Source organism: Trichoplusia ni, chromosome 4 (genome assembly GCF_003590095.1).
Source record: "Trichoplusia ni isolate ovarian cell line Hi5 chromosome 4, tn1, whole genome shotgun sequence".
NCBI classification, from domain to species: domain Eukaryota; kingdom Metazoa; phylum Arthropoda; class Insecta; order Lepidoptera; family Noctuidae; genus Trichoplusia; species Trichoplusia ni.
Window position 1 is genome coordinate 4,663,394 of NC_039481.1, and position 15,564 is coordinate 4,678,957.

A 15,564-nucleotide genomic window follows, 5' to 3' on the forward strand; every position below is an offset into this window, starting at 1 on the left:
TGGGACTCACAAGAAGTGTAAACTGAAGTAATTATAATGTTTAGTACATCGATTATCGACAATCATTGACCTATTCATGCCATCGCATAACGATCGGTGAATTGCTTGGTCACAAAAGTGAAAATGTGATGTGTCAAACTGATTGTTTACCTCGCAGACAGGTGAGTGGTTTGTAGAAGTGGTACGCGAGGGCGGCGGGAGGCGGGCGGTATGTCTGATCGATCAAGTCCCGTGAACGGCGGTTACGAGGCCGCAAGGCTCACCGTCCGCAAGGACCTCTTTCCAGAGGTTCGACTGTCTAAGCTGGCGCCAGGCTCTTCTAGTGCGGAGTCTGACGCGGAAGACGTCGAGTCAGTCTCCTGCGTCAAGCTAGAGACTGATTTCGAACAGAGCATAGATGAAATCGCCATCCAGAAACGGCAAGTGGCGAATGGAGCACTACCGTGCCCTACGCGCCCGCGCCACAGGAAACACAAGCACCACTCCCGGCAGAGCTCCAAATCTTCAACCGTGAATGGTTGTCTTCCTCCAGAGAGTAAAAGGAGAAAAGACTCATCAAAAGATTCATCATATAGAAAACATTCAAAAAATAGTGTTGTGTCACAAGTGAAAGGTGGTAAAAACTTGAATTTAGTGAGTAGTAGTGAGTGCCAGGATGAAGATGAAGATAATGAGGATGTGGAAGAGGATGAGGAGGAGGAAGCCGAAGAAGAGGATGAGGCTGAAGACAGTGAAAGTTCTGATGATGAACAGCTCAAGCTCAACACAAAGTTACCGTTAACTAATATACCACGACAAAGTGGTAAACCATACAGTCATGAACTTAGTCAATTATCAACAAAAAAGAGTAAAAGGGACTCTAAAGAGCAAAGGACACATGCTATTATACCATGTAGTGGTAAACCGCGTTCAATGTTGGACATTCGCAGTTCACGTAGTAAAAAGAAATCAAAGAAGTCTGAGTGTACAACCACATATCGCAGCCAGATAATGGGTACTAACTCTATAAAGATAAAGATTAGGAGGACAAGTGTTCATGAAACAGTAAGTACTACTTTTATACTCTTTATTTCAGGTTGCCTGGCAATTGACTTTAATTTGGATGATACTTAAAAACAAAACAGCCTATCAACAATATTCATCTTACTTATAATCTATGAACTGAAACAATAATATAAACAGCATCTTTAAAGGGAATGTTTAGGTTTTGAAGTATTTTAACACAAAATGGTAGCTAGTTCTCAACTGTCGATACATAAACATCTGTATGGAGGATAAGCTATCACTTCCTTATTCCCTATAATCAATATGGTTCTATAAAAACAAGGCCTAAAGGAAAATATCCATTAATTATTGCCTTAACAGTCAAGATGAGACAACTATAAAATTTGTCATTACTACAAGAAGAGATACTTTTTAATTGTTGATGTCTATTCAGTAAAAGGTTTTTCACATTGTATTCAATGAAAGAGTAACAAAATGTAAATCAGTTACTACTTTCCACACATGTAAAATATAATTAACAGAGGAACTGGTTTTAGGCAGTTATTATAATGTGTTTTGGAAACAGTATTCTTTATTATTATGGACTTTTGAAACGTGTTTGTGTGTTTGTTTATTATACTGAAGATAATACAACAACACTGCAATCGATGTTTCAACATATAGAAGAAAATAATAGCTTTTTACAATTTCTTTTAACTAATTTTCTTAATTCTTATACCCATATAGTCATTAATGAAGCTTTTCATGAAATTGTTAATGAGTACTATATATTTCAAAGACATATATACAAATATATCAGTACTATATATTTAAAAGACATATATACAATTATTTAATCTTATCAACAATATTGATTTGTCATGTATAATTTTCACACATCAAAACCAGTTAAAACAAGGCATTGTGGGAATTGGCCCAAGTCTAACTTAATATAGTAATAAAGAAGTAAAAGTGTCATACTTACAAAATACTAGCAATTTAACTTTTCATCATTCTACTTTCTCTTATAAATGTTTTACATAATAATACAGCATCAAATACACTTAACAAAATGATAAACTTACTTAGGTACGTGTGATTGCCATTATTTTTTTAGAAATATAACTTATAGCAAAAATTTTGATATATTTACTGTAATTTTTAAAGTACATACTATTCAGCAGCTAAGTTAAATTGCTATGTTATTATATCATAATCATTGACATTTAAGGCACAAACTTTCTCTCTTGTTTGGAGGTGGAATTGAAAATGTTAGCATTCCTATAAAAATCTTCAAATATTATGAGCTTAAGTTTTTAGTGGGCACCCACTTTTGGGCATAATATCTTGATCATATACTTAGTATTTTCATTTATAATGAACTAGCTGTTGCCCGCAACTTCGTCCCTGTGGGTAGAAGATATAAGTTATGATTTATACCTGCCCTGCTTTTTTCACATTTTCCATTCTATCTTCGCTCCTATTAGTCGCATCGTGATGGTTTATAGCCTAAAGCCTTCCTCGATGAATTGTCTATTCAACACAAAATAATTTTTCAATTTGGACCAGTAGTTCCTGAGATTAGCGCGTTCAAACAAACAAACTCTTCAGCTTTATATATTATAAGTATAGAAGTATAGATTAAGAAAATACAGTTAAGACAGATACTATGTTTATATCATAAAATATATCCCTCATTTGTTTCATGGTATTTTTGTTGGATACTAAATCAATTTGTTGAGTTCATAACAAACATCTGCACATACTTTTGTTTCTTTACTTTAATGGGGTAATTACTTGGACAACTTTACCATGAGATAGCAATGTTTTTTCATAGACATACCACTAACTTAAATTAATACTATAATTAGTATGAAGTACCATTTTTTTTGGTACTAATAGAAGTTAGAAACTAATTGAAATAGAGGAAGAAGGGTTCCTCTATTTCAATTAGTTTCTAACTTCTATAACACAATTTAAGGAATAGTACTTGCAAGGAATAATATAAATAATTTAATAGCAACAAATCAGAAACCATTTTTTTGCTTTTGTTTTGTTTTTTTCTTTAAACATAGGATAAAAAAGTAAGGTTTACATTTCAAAATAATATTTGGTTCAATAATTATAAATGTGTCAATTTGAAGTAAGTACTTAAAGAAAGCTAAACATTCTGATAATAGAGAATCTAAATCTTAAACTATTAATAATTAAACATCTGATTTATTTCATTGGGATATTTGATATTCTTTTTATTATTGTTTTTAGACATATTTTATATTTAAACTAAATTTGGACCAAATCCACATCAAGATTGTTTACCTTTTAAGCAACTAACAAATAGTATTTAGTTATTATCAAAATAATATATGAAAACTCTGGTAAAAAATAATAGCAATTAAAAATAAAATTATACTTATTTCAATAATTGGGGCTAGGTTTTTAGGGAAAAAATAGCATTTGTTTTGTGTACAACAGGGTACTATCCATCTGTGTAGTAAATGACTAGTGAACATCCAAAAACGAATTACGTTTTATTTTCCTCGTTTTAGCAAGTTTTAGCGCATTTTAAGTAAATGGAACCATATTTATGACGTATGTCTTCACCCCAATAACAGAAAATTACTTCATTACTTTGATTTCATGTTATTAGTGATTCTTATTAGACTTAACGATGCTGCCTGTGACTTCAAATCAAGTGATAAAACATAAAGACAACAAAACAAGAGATTCCAATTCACATAACTCGGATAGTCTTGATTAACTCAGCAGTTTTATAGATGACCTTTTACAAACAAACAACAACATTAGTGTAGACTTTAAGATCACCTAGATGACGTAGCCCGTCAACGTCACACGTTCATGAACGTCAACGTATAAATGTACATTCAAAATGAGGTAACACCCTCATTTATTTAAAGGTTAAAAAGGTTCCGCGGCTACGCGGTGACCGATGTTGAGTTGGTAAATCGAATTGCTTTTTAAATTTTTAAGAGATTGAATACGGTACTAAGATGGATGTCTTCTGGCCAGTATTCGTAATGTATCTAAAGTTCGTTCGAGACTACAATTATACACCCACGTACCGAGGATGTTAGAATTAGTACCTAGTATGAGATCCGTGGTAAAATCAATAATAAGGTCACAGGCTAAACAAAATCTAGACCTGTTAAAGGTTTTCTTTCATTAATTTCTAGGTAAAGTCTGTTTTATTTGATTATGAGCTCTTAATATTCTTCGTTTTTCATCACTGATATTTTTTTTAGTAATAAAAAAATATTGCGCTTCCAAACAAATGAAAACATTGCTTCATCCAAACTCTATTAACGTATAAGAAAACGTTTAACGGTCGTCAATTGGTTGCCAAATAATAAATCGAAATTAAGAGTACCTATTTAATAAAAAGCCTATCCGCTCTACTATTGGTTGGCCGAGTAGTGGGATAAGTCGTTACATCATTATAATACTCTTCTACTCTCACGTGTGAAAGTCTATCGACGATTTAGTCAGACGGTCGGCGTCGCCTCGTTAAAATAGCCTTGTAGCTAACTTCAATGGTAAATGGGCGGGTTAATTTGCTTGTATAGCCACTATTAAATTCGGATCTATGAGCAACAATACCTAGGCAATTTTCAGTCACGTGTATTACGTAGAAAGCAAAGATTTTATATATTTTCAAAGCAATATTTCTTTTGTAAATTAGGCACACAAGTTTACCTTGATGGCCGTTTACAACTGGTACAAAATGATAAGCCACTGATATGCATTTAATATCTCTTAATTCTTAGATCGTGAATGTCATTGAAGCAATAACTGTTGAGAACTGTGGAAGCCAAACGTATAATAAACAATTAAGTACTCAACAGAATACTTTTTGTATACCTACTTAAGTATTGTAACAAATTTTCACGAATTACAATATTTATTACAATTTGTTGTTACCAAATACGGTGTTGTATTACGTTTCTGCGTAAGTGGATAAAAATATTTAATTCTGAATAATAAACAAGGAAAAGTAAATTAAATTCTTATCAGTAAAATAAGGATTTGAATGAAGCTAACCGGGACGTCAATTTACGTGCGTATTACTATTCGACAAAATACGAAATAATTATATGGACACGTTTAGAAGTAGAATGAAAATGTTTCATTAAAACAAAATTACGAACACATATTAAGTAGAAAGGATTAGGCTGTATCCCACGATTTAGCCTTAACGGTAAATCGCTTGTTAAAGCAACGGTTATGCATACGAAATCGTAGATTTGACAGACAATTTGATAGAAATGCTTGTTCGAATACCAACAGAAAATTGTCTACGCAGTAGAAAATATCAGCTGTTTATGCAGTAGATTGACTTGTAGGGAAGTTATATCTAATTATGTTTACGCAGTAGCTATCTAGGTATTTTCATACGATTTAAAAAAGGAAGAGGTTCTGAACTGAACGATAAAGCTGGAATTTTATCCAAAAAAACCATTGATATTGGCTCACTATTTTTTTATTGGAAGTCGGCTGTATGATTTTGTTGTTAAAACAATACTTTATATTATATAATATTGTTGAACGATAAATATTGTACGATTTTACGAATGTTTTCTTAACATCAACTGACCTACGATTCCCAGTTTTGAATAAATCCTCTTCGGATACGAAGTCTTAAATATTTATTTACAGTACGTAGCCGTAATCGATTTATGTTATTCGGACGACGAAATCGTTCTAAAAAAGTGGTATTATACATTCCGATGCTTACAATTTTACATATCAACAACATTAAGATCCTACAAAAAACCTTTGGAAACAGCCAGTTTAAAAAGTACATGATATTTTTAATAGTTTTGCCGAGAAGTGTGCGAATATCGTAGAACAAACAAATAGCTATTGAACCTTGTTAATATCCTTGAGGTTCTGAAAATCAATCGTGACTGAAGGACAGAAGGCGGCCGTTGTGTCAGATTGCTAAAGGTTGCCAAAGTTATTTCGGGGACTGAAACTCTTGTTATACCTTTTTAGGGGACAATCGATAATTTTATTTAGCTAATAGGTATCTTATTGGCGGAAGCTTGTTGTTAGCAAAATAGAAATATAGTGAGTTATTATAATTGTCATTAGTCTGTAAGCTTTCCTAAGAATAAATAAATAAATAAATAAATAAAATAAATAAATATCATATTTTTGTACGTATAACAACAGCCTCTTGTTCATTGGTTTCCAATTCCTTCTGTAACCCTTTGATTGTCGTGGTGGCATTGTGGTTTACTGAACGGATTTGTTTGCAATTGACCCTATACAGGCAAGTACCAATGTGACTTTTTTAAAGTTATATGTACTTTCTTACTTTTTCCTAAACAAAACCGATCTTTAAAACGCGAGGGATGGATTACAATCAAAGAGAATCGTTAAAATGCGCGGTGATCGATGCTCATAATGATGTTATCATTTAGTAGAGATTCACAATCTAGAGAAAAACAATAAGACATTTAATATAATGTATATTATTTAATATTACAGGTTACACCAACACCGACTTCGGTTTCCGATATTGGGCTGCGGAAGTCCAAGAAGAAGCGTGCGGCATCGCCCGCAAGCGTGAGTTCTGGCGAGGAGTACGACCCGTCGCGTGGCGAAACGGCAACGGTCAGGAACCTTGCTGGGCCGAAGCCACGCCACTCGCGGTCCAAAACGCCTAAGCCTAAGAAATCTAACAGTTCTAAAAGTAAGTTATAAAATATTTGTACGTAAAATACATGTCTTGAAAGAAGTCTTTACGGTTACGGATAAGTGGAAATTATTTTAACTAGAAAGTAACTTTTTCGGAAATGTTTAATCTGCAGAACAATTCGATGCTGTACTAGACTAAAAATTCCTGCAACACCAGGTGTTGCAGGAATTTTTACAGGTCAGGACAGGACAGGTCCTGTCAGCGCCAATAACCAACCAAATAGATCTTATTACACCCCCTAAATGATCCAGTAGTTTTACGCTTTCAGCCTACGACAGCTGCCTGTTGCATGTTTGTGTTTGATAAAACCTGAGATAAGAAGATAACGTCGCTTGTATATTAAAGTCACATACATAATTCAGTTTTGATGACATTAGCGTTTGAATTGTAGTGTATAAGTCTAACGCAAATTAACATGCATCTTATTTGCTCTAAAGACGGCGACTTTATGCGTAATGCTCCCATTGTAGGCTTACATATTTCACTCTAAAAATATTTTAGTAAACATCCTGTAAAAATATTTTTCATTGTATTTTCAAGCAAACAACACTCAAGTTAGATCATTTATGATGATATTACAAGATACCTCCTGACCTTAAACTTTGACAGTATTCTTATATTTCCTTTTAAAATTTGTTTTTATTTGTATATTTGCAGAGAAAAGTGAAAAGACTGACAGAACTAGAATTAGTGGAGCTGAAAGTAAAGAGACTGGACCACAAAGTCCCTGGGGACGAATAATGCCTAAAGAGATTCTATTAAAGATTTTTGAATATGTGGTGGCCTCTCAGGGCTCGTTGCCGTCTGTGATCAGGTAACTATCTTTAACTTAGTTTCTAAATGTATGAAATATCATTGATGTATAAAATCCTAGGATACATAGAGCACAAAGTTATAACTTCGGTAGGTTCGAACAGAGTTTTTCGCAAATTCAACCTTACGTAAGTGCATTAAAGTTGTTTTCACGATGTGAGAACAATTGCAAAAGACCATGTACCAGTAATACTAACCTGCTTTGTATACTTTTTTGCAGAATTGGTAGAGTGTGTAGGTTATGGCACAGTGTAAGTTGTAGGCCAGAGTTGTGGAAGAATGTAGACCTTGCACAATATACAAGTGAGAAATGTAAAACGGATTACAAACTCGTGTGGCTCCTGGAAAACCGGTTGGCACAGTGTCAAATTTTAAATATTGGTAAGTAGACACTTATTTGTATAATATTATTTTAACTCTAAAACACTTTTCGCAATACTAGCATTTGATTTTGTTTACGCGAATAAGCATGCAAATGATTTTAATTGCGTTATTATTAAATTTACGTATTTTTAATCAATCTAATCTTAATTTAATCGATTTATCAGTGACAGTTGTTATAAATTAGGCGGGAAGTTGCATAACTATTATGACAAAGAATGTCTTACAAGCAGATAATTGAGGTGACGACAATTTTTGTAGTATTGCCCTTTTTTTGTATAATAATGGATACGATCTTCTTCATTTGTCCCGCAATATTTTTCAATTATGTAACTGAGGAACTAAATTTATTTTTGCTTTTTATAACCAGTCGTCATCCGTATTAACTCTAGATACTCCGAATATCGAAATACCTTTTTAAACGAAAAATTGCCTATGCCACTTACATACAATACGTCATGATTTTCATACCATACAGCAATACATTAAATCACTTTTCTTTTGCCGTGATAATTTAAAAATAAACATCAGTCTATTGATTTGACATACACATAAATCCACAATACATTTTCACGATTATCCTTAACTTTCTAGCTCAATGGAAAGTAAGTAACGTATCATGGGTGCTGGCGTGCGTGGCGGACTACTGCCCGCAGCTCGTGGAGCTGAGCGTGGCCGGCTGGAGCCGCATCACTTCCGAACAACTCTTCGACCTCATGCAGGCCTTGCCGAAGCTGGAGAGAATTGACTTGTCTTTAACGGTAGGCACTACTTGAACTTTGAATCATTATCGTCTTGTATGTTAAGTTAGGCTAGTGGTATGACTTGCCTGGGATCGCGGTAGTTTGCATCGCGTTGCCGTGATCTCAGGTACAAGGGAAGGGTTAAGCACTCCGGTGATTAACGCCGGTAGGAGTTCGGCACACCTCTCCGCCTTCCCCAGGGCGGAGAAAGTCCAGGAGTTTTTCACCGGGTAAAAAAGGGTGTGACTGTTGGACTGTGGGTACGAATTCCTAATATGATAAAATTAAAAATAAAGCCATAAATGCATCAATTGATCTTAGAAGTATGTCGATATTGTTCGACGACTTTTTACACTTCCTTTATTGTTTTTTTCTTGCCTACAAAACTCTAAAGTTTCTGGATTTTGTTTGCTTCTCTGTGTCTTTGTGTATAAATCTTCTTCTTCTTATTGTACAGCAAGAATGCAGGATGTAGCACCTGCCAAACAGATTTAGAAGAAAGCATTTTGTCTTCTGATTCTATTAAATTTATTTATTTGATTGTTACAGTCTGAAACTGGTGGTTCGAGTACATGTCTATCAGCTGCTTCTATGTCTCGCATCACGGAGAACTTCGGGGCTCGGCTCACTCATCTGACGCTCGCTAACAACAAATTTATAGCTATGCCGCAGATACTTCAGTCAATAGCGGTTTGTATTCAAATATTTTTGTACTAAACGTTCTTATTCAGAATTCTTTTTTTCGGATCGACGATTCTACTTGATTGTTCTCTTGCCCCTGCAAATGACCAGTTTCCATAGCTACAAAGTAAATAAATATGCGTAAGTTTGTATTCAAATTAAGCAAGATAGATTCTGAATCATAGACAGAAAACAGTGTCTAAGTGGTTTGTTATATGCACATTACTTCCACAAAACAGTTTTTGCCGTATTCACTAGACGGCGCTGTGTAGAAGTTGAATCTAGAAAAAGTTGTGTTATGTGATGTGTTAAAAATGATTGAAATTATTTATTTTCCAGACTTACTGTGGCAACTTGGAAGTCCTAGATATATCGGGCACCCTGGCGGCCTCGCACCCCGCCACTGTCCCGCTCGAGGCGCTGCAGAAGGGCTGCCCTAAGATGCGCGTCTTCAGAGCCGCTAACTCACAACTGGTTCTCGCTAATGCGACTACCTCGCAGCAGGTACGATAGCTAATTTCTTATCTCTAATAAAATATGCGATTTGTCTTAAGACCCAGGATTCGGTTACTAATAGTGGCATTGCGTAAACTGAGAGTCAAAATGAGAATAAGCTATCACTTAATGGAAATGTTTTGTAATCTAATATCAGTAACAAAGAGTGCAGAGAGTTAAGATTTAAGAATACTAGATTGAGCTAGATCTTGTTAGAATATAAAACTAGTAATCTATGGGTATTAAATTCTTTTTCGACTTTTAAAGTGACGTCGACTTGTCAGTCCTATTGTCGTGTATTTGTGTACGGGCCTTTTTTTTTGTTAAGGCGGCAGAACTCTTGGACCCACTCTCTCGGGGGAGGAAATGGCTAGTGTCAGACTCCTTACTGACTAAACCTGAACTGCAGCGCTACGTCATCCGCGTTTTTGTTGGGTGTATGGCAATGCGTTGCAAACCTTCATACACGTTTGTGTACGGGCCTGGGTTGTTATTTAGCAACTTGCAAATTAACCTCTAGCAGATTATTGAGCGGAGTGTGCGGGTTGTAAGAGTGTATGTCGCATCAGATGGAGTGCCAGGGCTGGTCGCAGCTGGAGGAGCTGTCGATAGCGGGCGAGGCGGCGACGGAGCGCGTGGGCGTGTACGAGTACCGGCTGGGCGACGAGGCGCTGGCGCGGCTGGTGCGCGGCGCCACGCGGCTGCGCCTGCTGGACCTGCGCGGCCTGCAGCGCGTCAGCGACTCGGGGCTCGTGCGCGTGCCCGCCTGGGACCTGCAGCATCTCTTCCTCGGCGGTACCGACACTTTAACTATTATATCACTAACTAAACATAAAGACCCGATTTGTGAATTATCATTTTTTTAGCTAGACCTTTATGTGTCAATCGAATTTTAAATTATGTCATTACTCTTATGTGATTAGAGATTTTGACTGTGGTTATTTTCTTTTGGTTCAAAGTAATTATATTTTTAGTAATTAAACCAGTTTTTACCTTTATTTTGTATTTAATTAATAGTGATGCATAATTTCGGTCTGGGTCAGTTTATAATAAACTAACGTTATTATTTTTTTGTTTAGGGTGTAACGTGACACGTCAGCGCAGTGCTTGCCTAGAGCTGATATGTGAAAAGTGGTCGCATAGTCTGATAGAACTTGATCTCTCTTGGGCCTCTGCTGCTAGAGTGCTGGATGATGCTGTTTCCGCACTCGCTGACTCTTCAGACAGCAAGCTAAAGTAAGTCTTATGTCTACAACCAAATATCATCATCTTAATTAGGTACTTTTAACCCCAACGTAAAAAAGGGGGGTGTTATAACTTTGACTTTGCTCTGTGTGTCTGTCTGTAGCACCGAAGCTCCTAAACGAGTGAGCTGATTTGGATGATTTCGATTACATTTTCGGGGTTTTTAATTGTATACCCTGTTTTCTAATTAGCTTTATATTTTTAATGTATAGTAGTATAGTATATAATATATTTTTTTAATTTCAGAATACTCAACCTATGTGGCTCGTCAGTGTCCTTAGAACCAGTAAGGAAAGTTCTTCTAAAATGTAAGTGTATTGAATCTATAAACCTTAGCTCATGTCGGGCTCTGCCCAGAGGTATGAAACGCCTATACACGGGCAAGGAACTCCAAGCCCTCAAAGATAGTTTTGATCCAGAAAAGGTAAAAGCCAAAGAAAGTGAGAAGGAGGAAAATGAAAAGTCGAAAAAGGGATCGAAAAAATCCACTGCGGATTCTAAATCAGTGACCGTGAAACAAGAACCAGATACGCCTGACAAATCTGACACCAAATCAGAAACGACATCCACTAAAGATACTTCACCATCTGTGTTTCAAGAACCGAAAAGCTTCTCTGAGTCTTCTTCAAGTGTGCCTGACAAACAATCTGCTAAACGAACGCCAGTCAGGTCCTCGCCAGACAGTAAAACGCATGAGCCGAAAACTGGTAAAGAAGGAATGGAAACCATGGTAACAGTACCCGAGGGTAAAAGGTCGACCAGGGACACCACTCCAAAGTTACTATTAAGCCCTGCTACACAATCAAGGCCCGATTCCTCTTCCACACCCAGATCAGACCCTATCAAAGATCTTGGTAGTCCCCACTTTAGTCCAGTCGCCAAGCCGGATAGTCAAGTACAAAACAGTCCAGAGGTCCAATCAGAGTTACTAAATCAAAGTCAAAAAAGTAACTCGTGGAATCTAGGACAATTTAAAACTACCCCAACGCATAAGTCTGAAGCCAGTCCTTTAAGTAGGTTAGAGAGTCATACTAAATTAAAACATGGAAAAGTTATAGAACAATGTAGTCCGACAACTTCACATGATAATAAACCTAGTCCTGAAACACATAGTATCAAACAAGACAACATCAAAAACCCTAACAGTTGGAATTATGGTAATTATAGTCCTATGCCCCGCCAAGATAGCCAATTCTCGTCTCAAAGAAGCCCGTATTCGGCTCAGCCGAGCCCCGCTCAACCTAGCCCTTATTCGACGCAACCTAGTCCATATTCAACACAACCAAGTCCTTACTCCTCGCAGCCTAGTCCCTACTCGGCACAACCGAGTCCAGATACAAGTCAAATAGTGAAGCCAGAATTACAAAAATCCAATGCTTGGAATACGGGTAGCTACAGCCCCATGCCCAAACACCATCCACCATTCTCACCACATCCATCCACGCATGCAAGCCCGGATGCTGGAGTTGGCATGAAAAGCACAGACAGTCTTAGAAATAATCCTAATAAAACTCCTGGGCAATACAGTCCTATGTCAAGGCAAGATCGAATGCACCATAGCCCGTATTCACCCAGGCCTAGTGTAGATGTGTCTTATAGTAACAAGAAAAGCCCTGGTGTCGGCAACTACAGCCCCATGGTGCGTTCAGATTGCCATCTGCCTAGCCCAGACAGAGGTTCAACGACAAGACCCTCATTGGGTGGAAGACAGCAAGACATATATGGCAGAACTGTAAATAAAGCTCCTGAAATGATGCACAATAGTGCACCACAACCTGAAATTCCTACTTCTTGGGGAATAGATAGGTTTAATCAGATTAACAGCGCTACAGCGGCGAGTATCGAATCATTGGTGTGGGGAACTTCATCGTTCAACACGGAGCCAGCTCCGATGCCACCACGAGTCGACAACATTCCTACGATGCTCAACACACCCTCGCCACAAACGTGGCCCGGTCTGCCCGCGTTCGACAGTAGTGTTCAAAGATCTAATGACGATTTAAGTGATCCGTGGACATTTGGACAATTCCGTGAGCAGCATGTGCACAACACGTTTGGCGATCAGAACAGTTTCGATTTGAGTTCCCATTTAACGCATCAGTCCCATTCGTTGCAAAGTTATTTGGATGACGGTTTTACAGAAACTTCCCGCGTAGACTGACGTTCTCGCCCGCCTTAGGTTTTGTAAATCTCGAATGAAACTGAATGTTGTTATGGACAGAAATATTATATAAAGATACTCTCTTCGGAGGGATATAGGGTGATGTTGTATTTAATAATGATTGAACAATTATATTATAGACATTGTAAATAAGATTATCTAGGTAGATTCTAAGAGTAATGAAGCTAGGAGTGCATTAATGTTATTTTGCAGCCAATAGTTTATGAAATGCTATAAGATATAAGAAAATTATAATTATTAAGGATAGTGAAATTCATCCATCGAGTTAAATATTGTTTGTTTATTATACTCATGAGTTAGGTTTAAAATGAGTTTATTTGAATGCCAAAATATATATTTCACTGAGGCCAAAATTTATTTATTTCTATCCAACTTTATATTATTTTTTTGTTAAATTAATTGCTTTACTTTCATTCAGTAAAATAATACCTTTTTTTCATTTTATTTTAATCGGATGTTCGGTACCATGCATTCTGTTAAACATTGCGATCGCATAAAAACATTCCGTTTTATATTATCTGTAAATTTAAATCAATAGTAATAACAATGGTTTTAATTTTGAAATTGCCGAAACCTGAACTATATATTTATTTATTTGCGTTGTTAGATATTTTAGAAATTGTTGTGTTAACAATGAATGAAGTGAAGTTATATTGTTGACATGCTTTAGAATAGGCCACAAATATAGATATAAAAAAAAACGGTAGTAAAAAATGAAGTGTCAGCATTTGCATAATACTGATTATACACATGTGTCATTGCCTAAATTACTGATACAGAATTTATGAATAACAACACCTGTTGAAACACTTCACTACTTACTACGATTTATCATGAATTATATACTTATGTTCATAACTCAAGTAAATAAGGTTAATGCCTGACTGTTTGATCATGTTAAGTGTTCCACATTACTGTGAATGTATGTCTAGTTACATGTCATTATATATCATAAATGATTCTACAAAATGTTAAAACGTTACGAGTTTTATCCCATTGTCATTTACATACTGATGTTTGATACTACATAATACGGAAAGGATGCGTTTTTATCATAAACATATATTATTATATAACGTGTTGAAAACTAACGATGTTACCATAAAACGTAATTCTTTTATATCATAACGTTTCACAATCGCTTGTAACGAGTTTTTGTTTGATCTTCGAAAACTCACGTGTCGTATATGAACTATTTATGAATTAGTCAATCAAATACAGAATTGTTTACGTATACTGGCCTAACGTAGTCTAACGTTATGAAGGGAAGATCAATTGCAACCAATTGACCGAAACTAAGTAAATACTAACCAATTCAATGTAATTTGTGTGTTATGTGAATTGTTTTTAGAAAATATATTGAAAAAATACAAATTATTAAAGAATGGTTGTTAAATTTATAGGGTTTTTAGTTGCAAATGATCTGAGATATATCCTCTTACCAGCAGACGCCGTGTATTATAACTGTCAACGTCTTCTATTTGTCCAATATCGGACAGCGTTTTTTGGTAGCATCGTACGTTACAATTAGTCGCAACAAGTAACTTCTAATTCAATCTGTGTTTATGTTGTAGTGGTGATAACTTAAATAAGTTAGTGCAGCTAATTTGTTATAGAAGAATTTATGAACTGTTGGACGTCAGCATCATTAATTCATTGACTTACATACATTTAATATGAATCTTATTTATATATAGATAATATTTCTAGACGTTGTTAAGTGTGTGTTGACTTCAAATGTCGTAACGCAATGAATAACTTGGTTCACGAATATTAATCAACTCATAATAGCAATATTGATGTAATAAATATGTATTATTATACTTTCGATGTTACACTAAGATAAAAAATGGTGTTAGTATCAATTTTAAAATAATTTATGTAGAAAGATTACGTTTTAGAAAACTAAGGCAATTTTTTCTTAGTTAATTGAATTTGTATGGTATTTCAAAAGAAATAAGAGAATTCAATTTTGAAAAAGATCATTGTTGATAGGAAGATTTGGGATGATATTAGATATGTCCTTTAATGTGTTTACGATGACTGTGTCTCTATTGAAAAGGCTCTTGTTAAATTGTGTTGAGTGTCGACGATATGTCGTTGTAATGAATTAAGGATGCTGTTTGTTATTCTCAGAAGCACTAAACAATGTGTAAATACTTATCATTACATTTCGTTGCATTTTATATGTTCAGTTTTATAACTGTTAATTTAGATCATCCAATGCATTATATTAATATAGCTACAATATTTTTCTATATTTTGGTCTAACGGGGATAGTCGATCTATTATGGTTAGAACTTTTATTTGTATTAATC

General features: G+C 35.5%; 1 protein-coding gene across 1 annotated transcript; it reads left to right on the forward strand.

The window, feature by feature from the left end:
- The first annotated feature begins 210 nt into the window (after window positions 1-210).
- LOC113492632 lies at window positions 211-13,580 on the forward strand. Its single transcript, XM_026870199.1, has 10 exons — window positions 211-1,044; window positions 6,496-6,700; window positions 7,364-7,520; window positions 7,740-7,900; window positions 8,495-8,661; window positions 9,193-9,333; window positions 9,664-9,828; window positions 10,389-10,614; window positions 10,899-11,055; window positions 11,311-13,580. The coding sequence occupies exons 1-10, from the start codon at window positions 211-213 to the stop codon at window positions 13,223-13,225; spliced, it is 4,128 nt and encodes a 1,375-aa protein (XP_026726000.1). The 3' UTR covers window positions 13,226-13,580.
- Window positions 13,581-15,564: the final 1,984 nt, after the last annotated feature.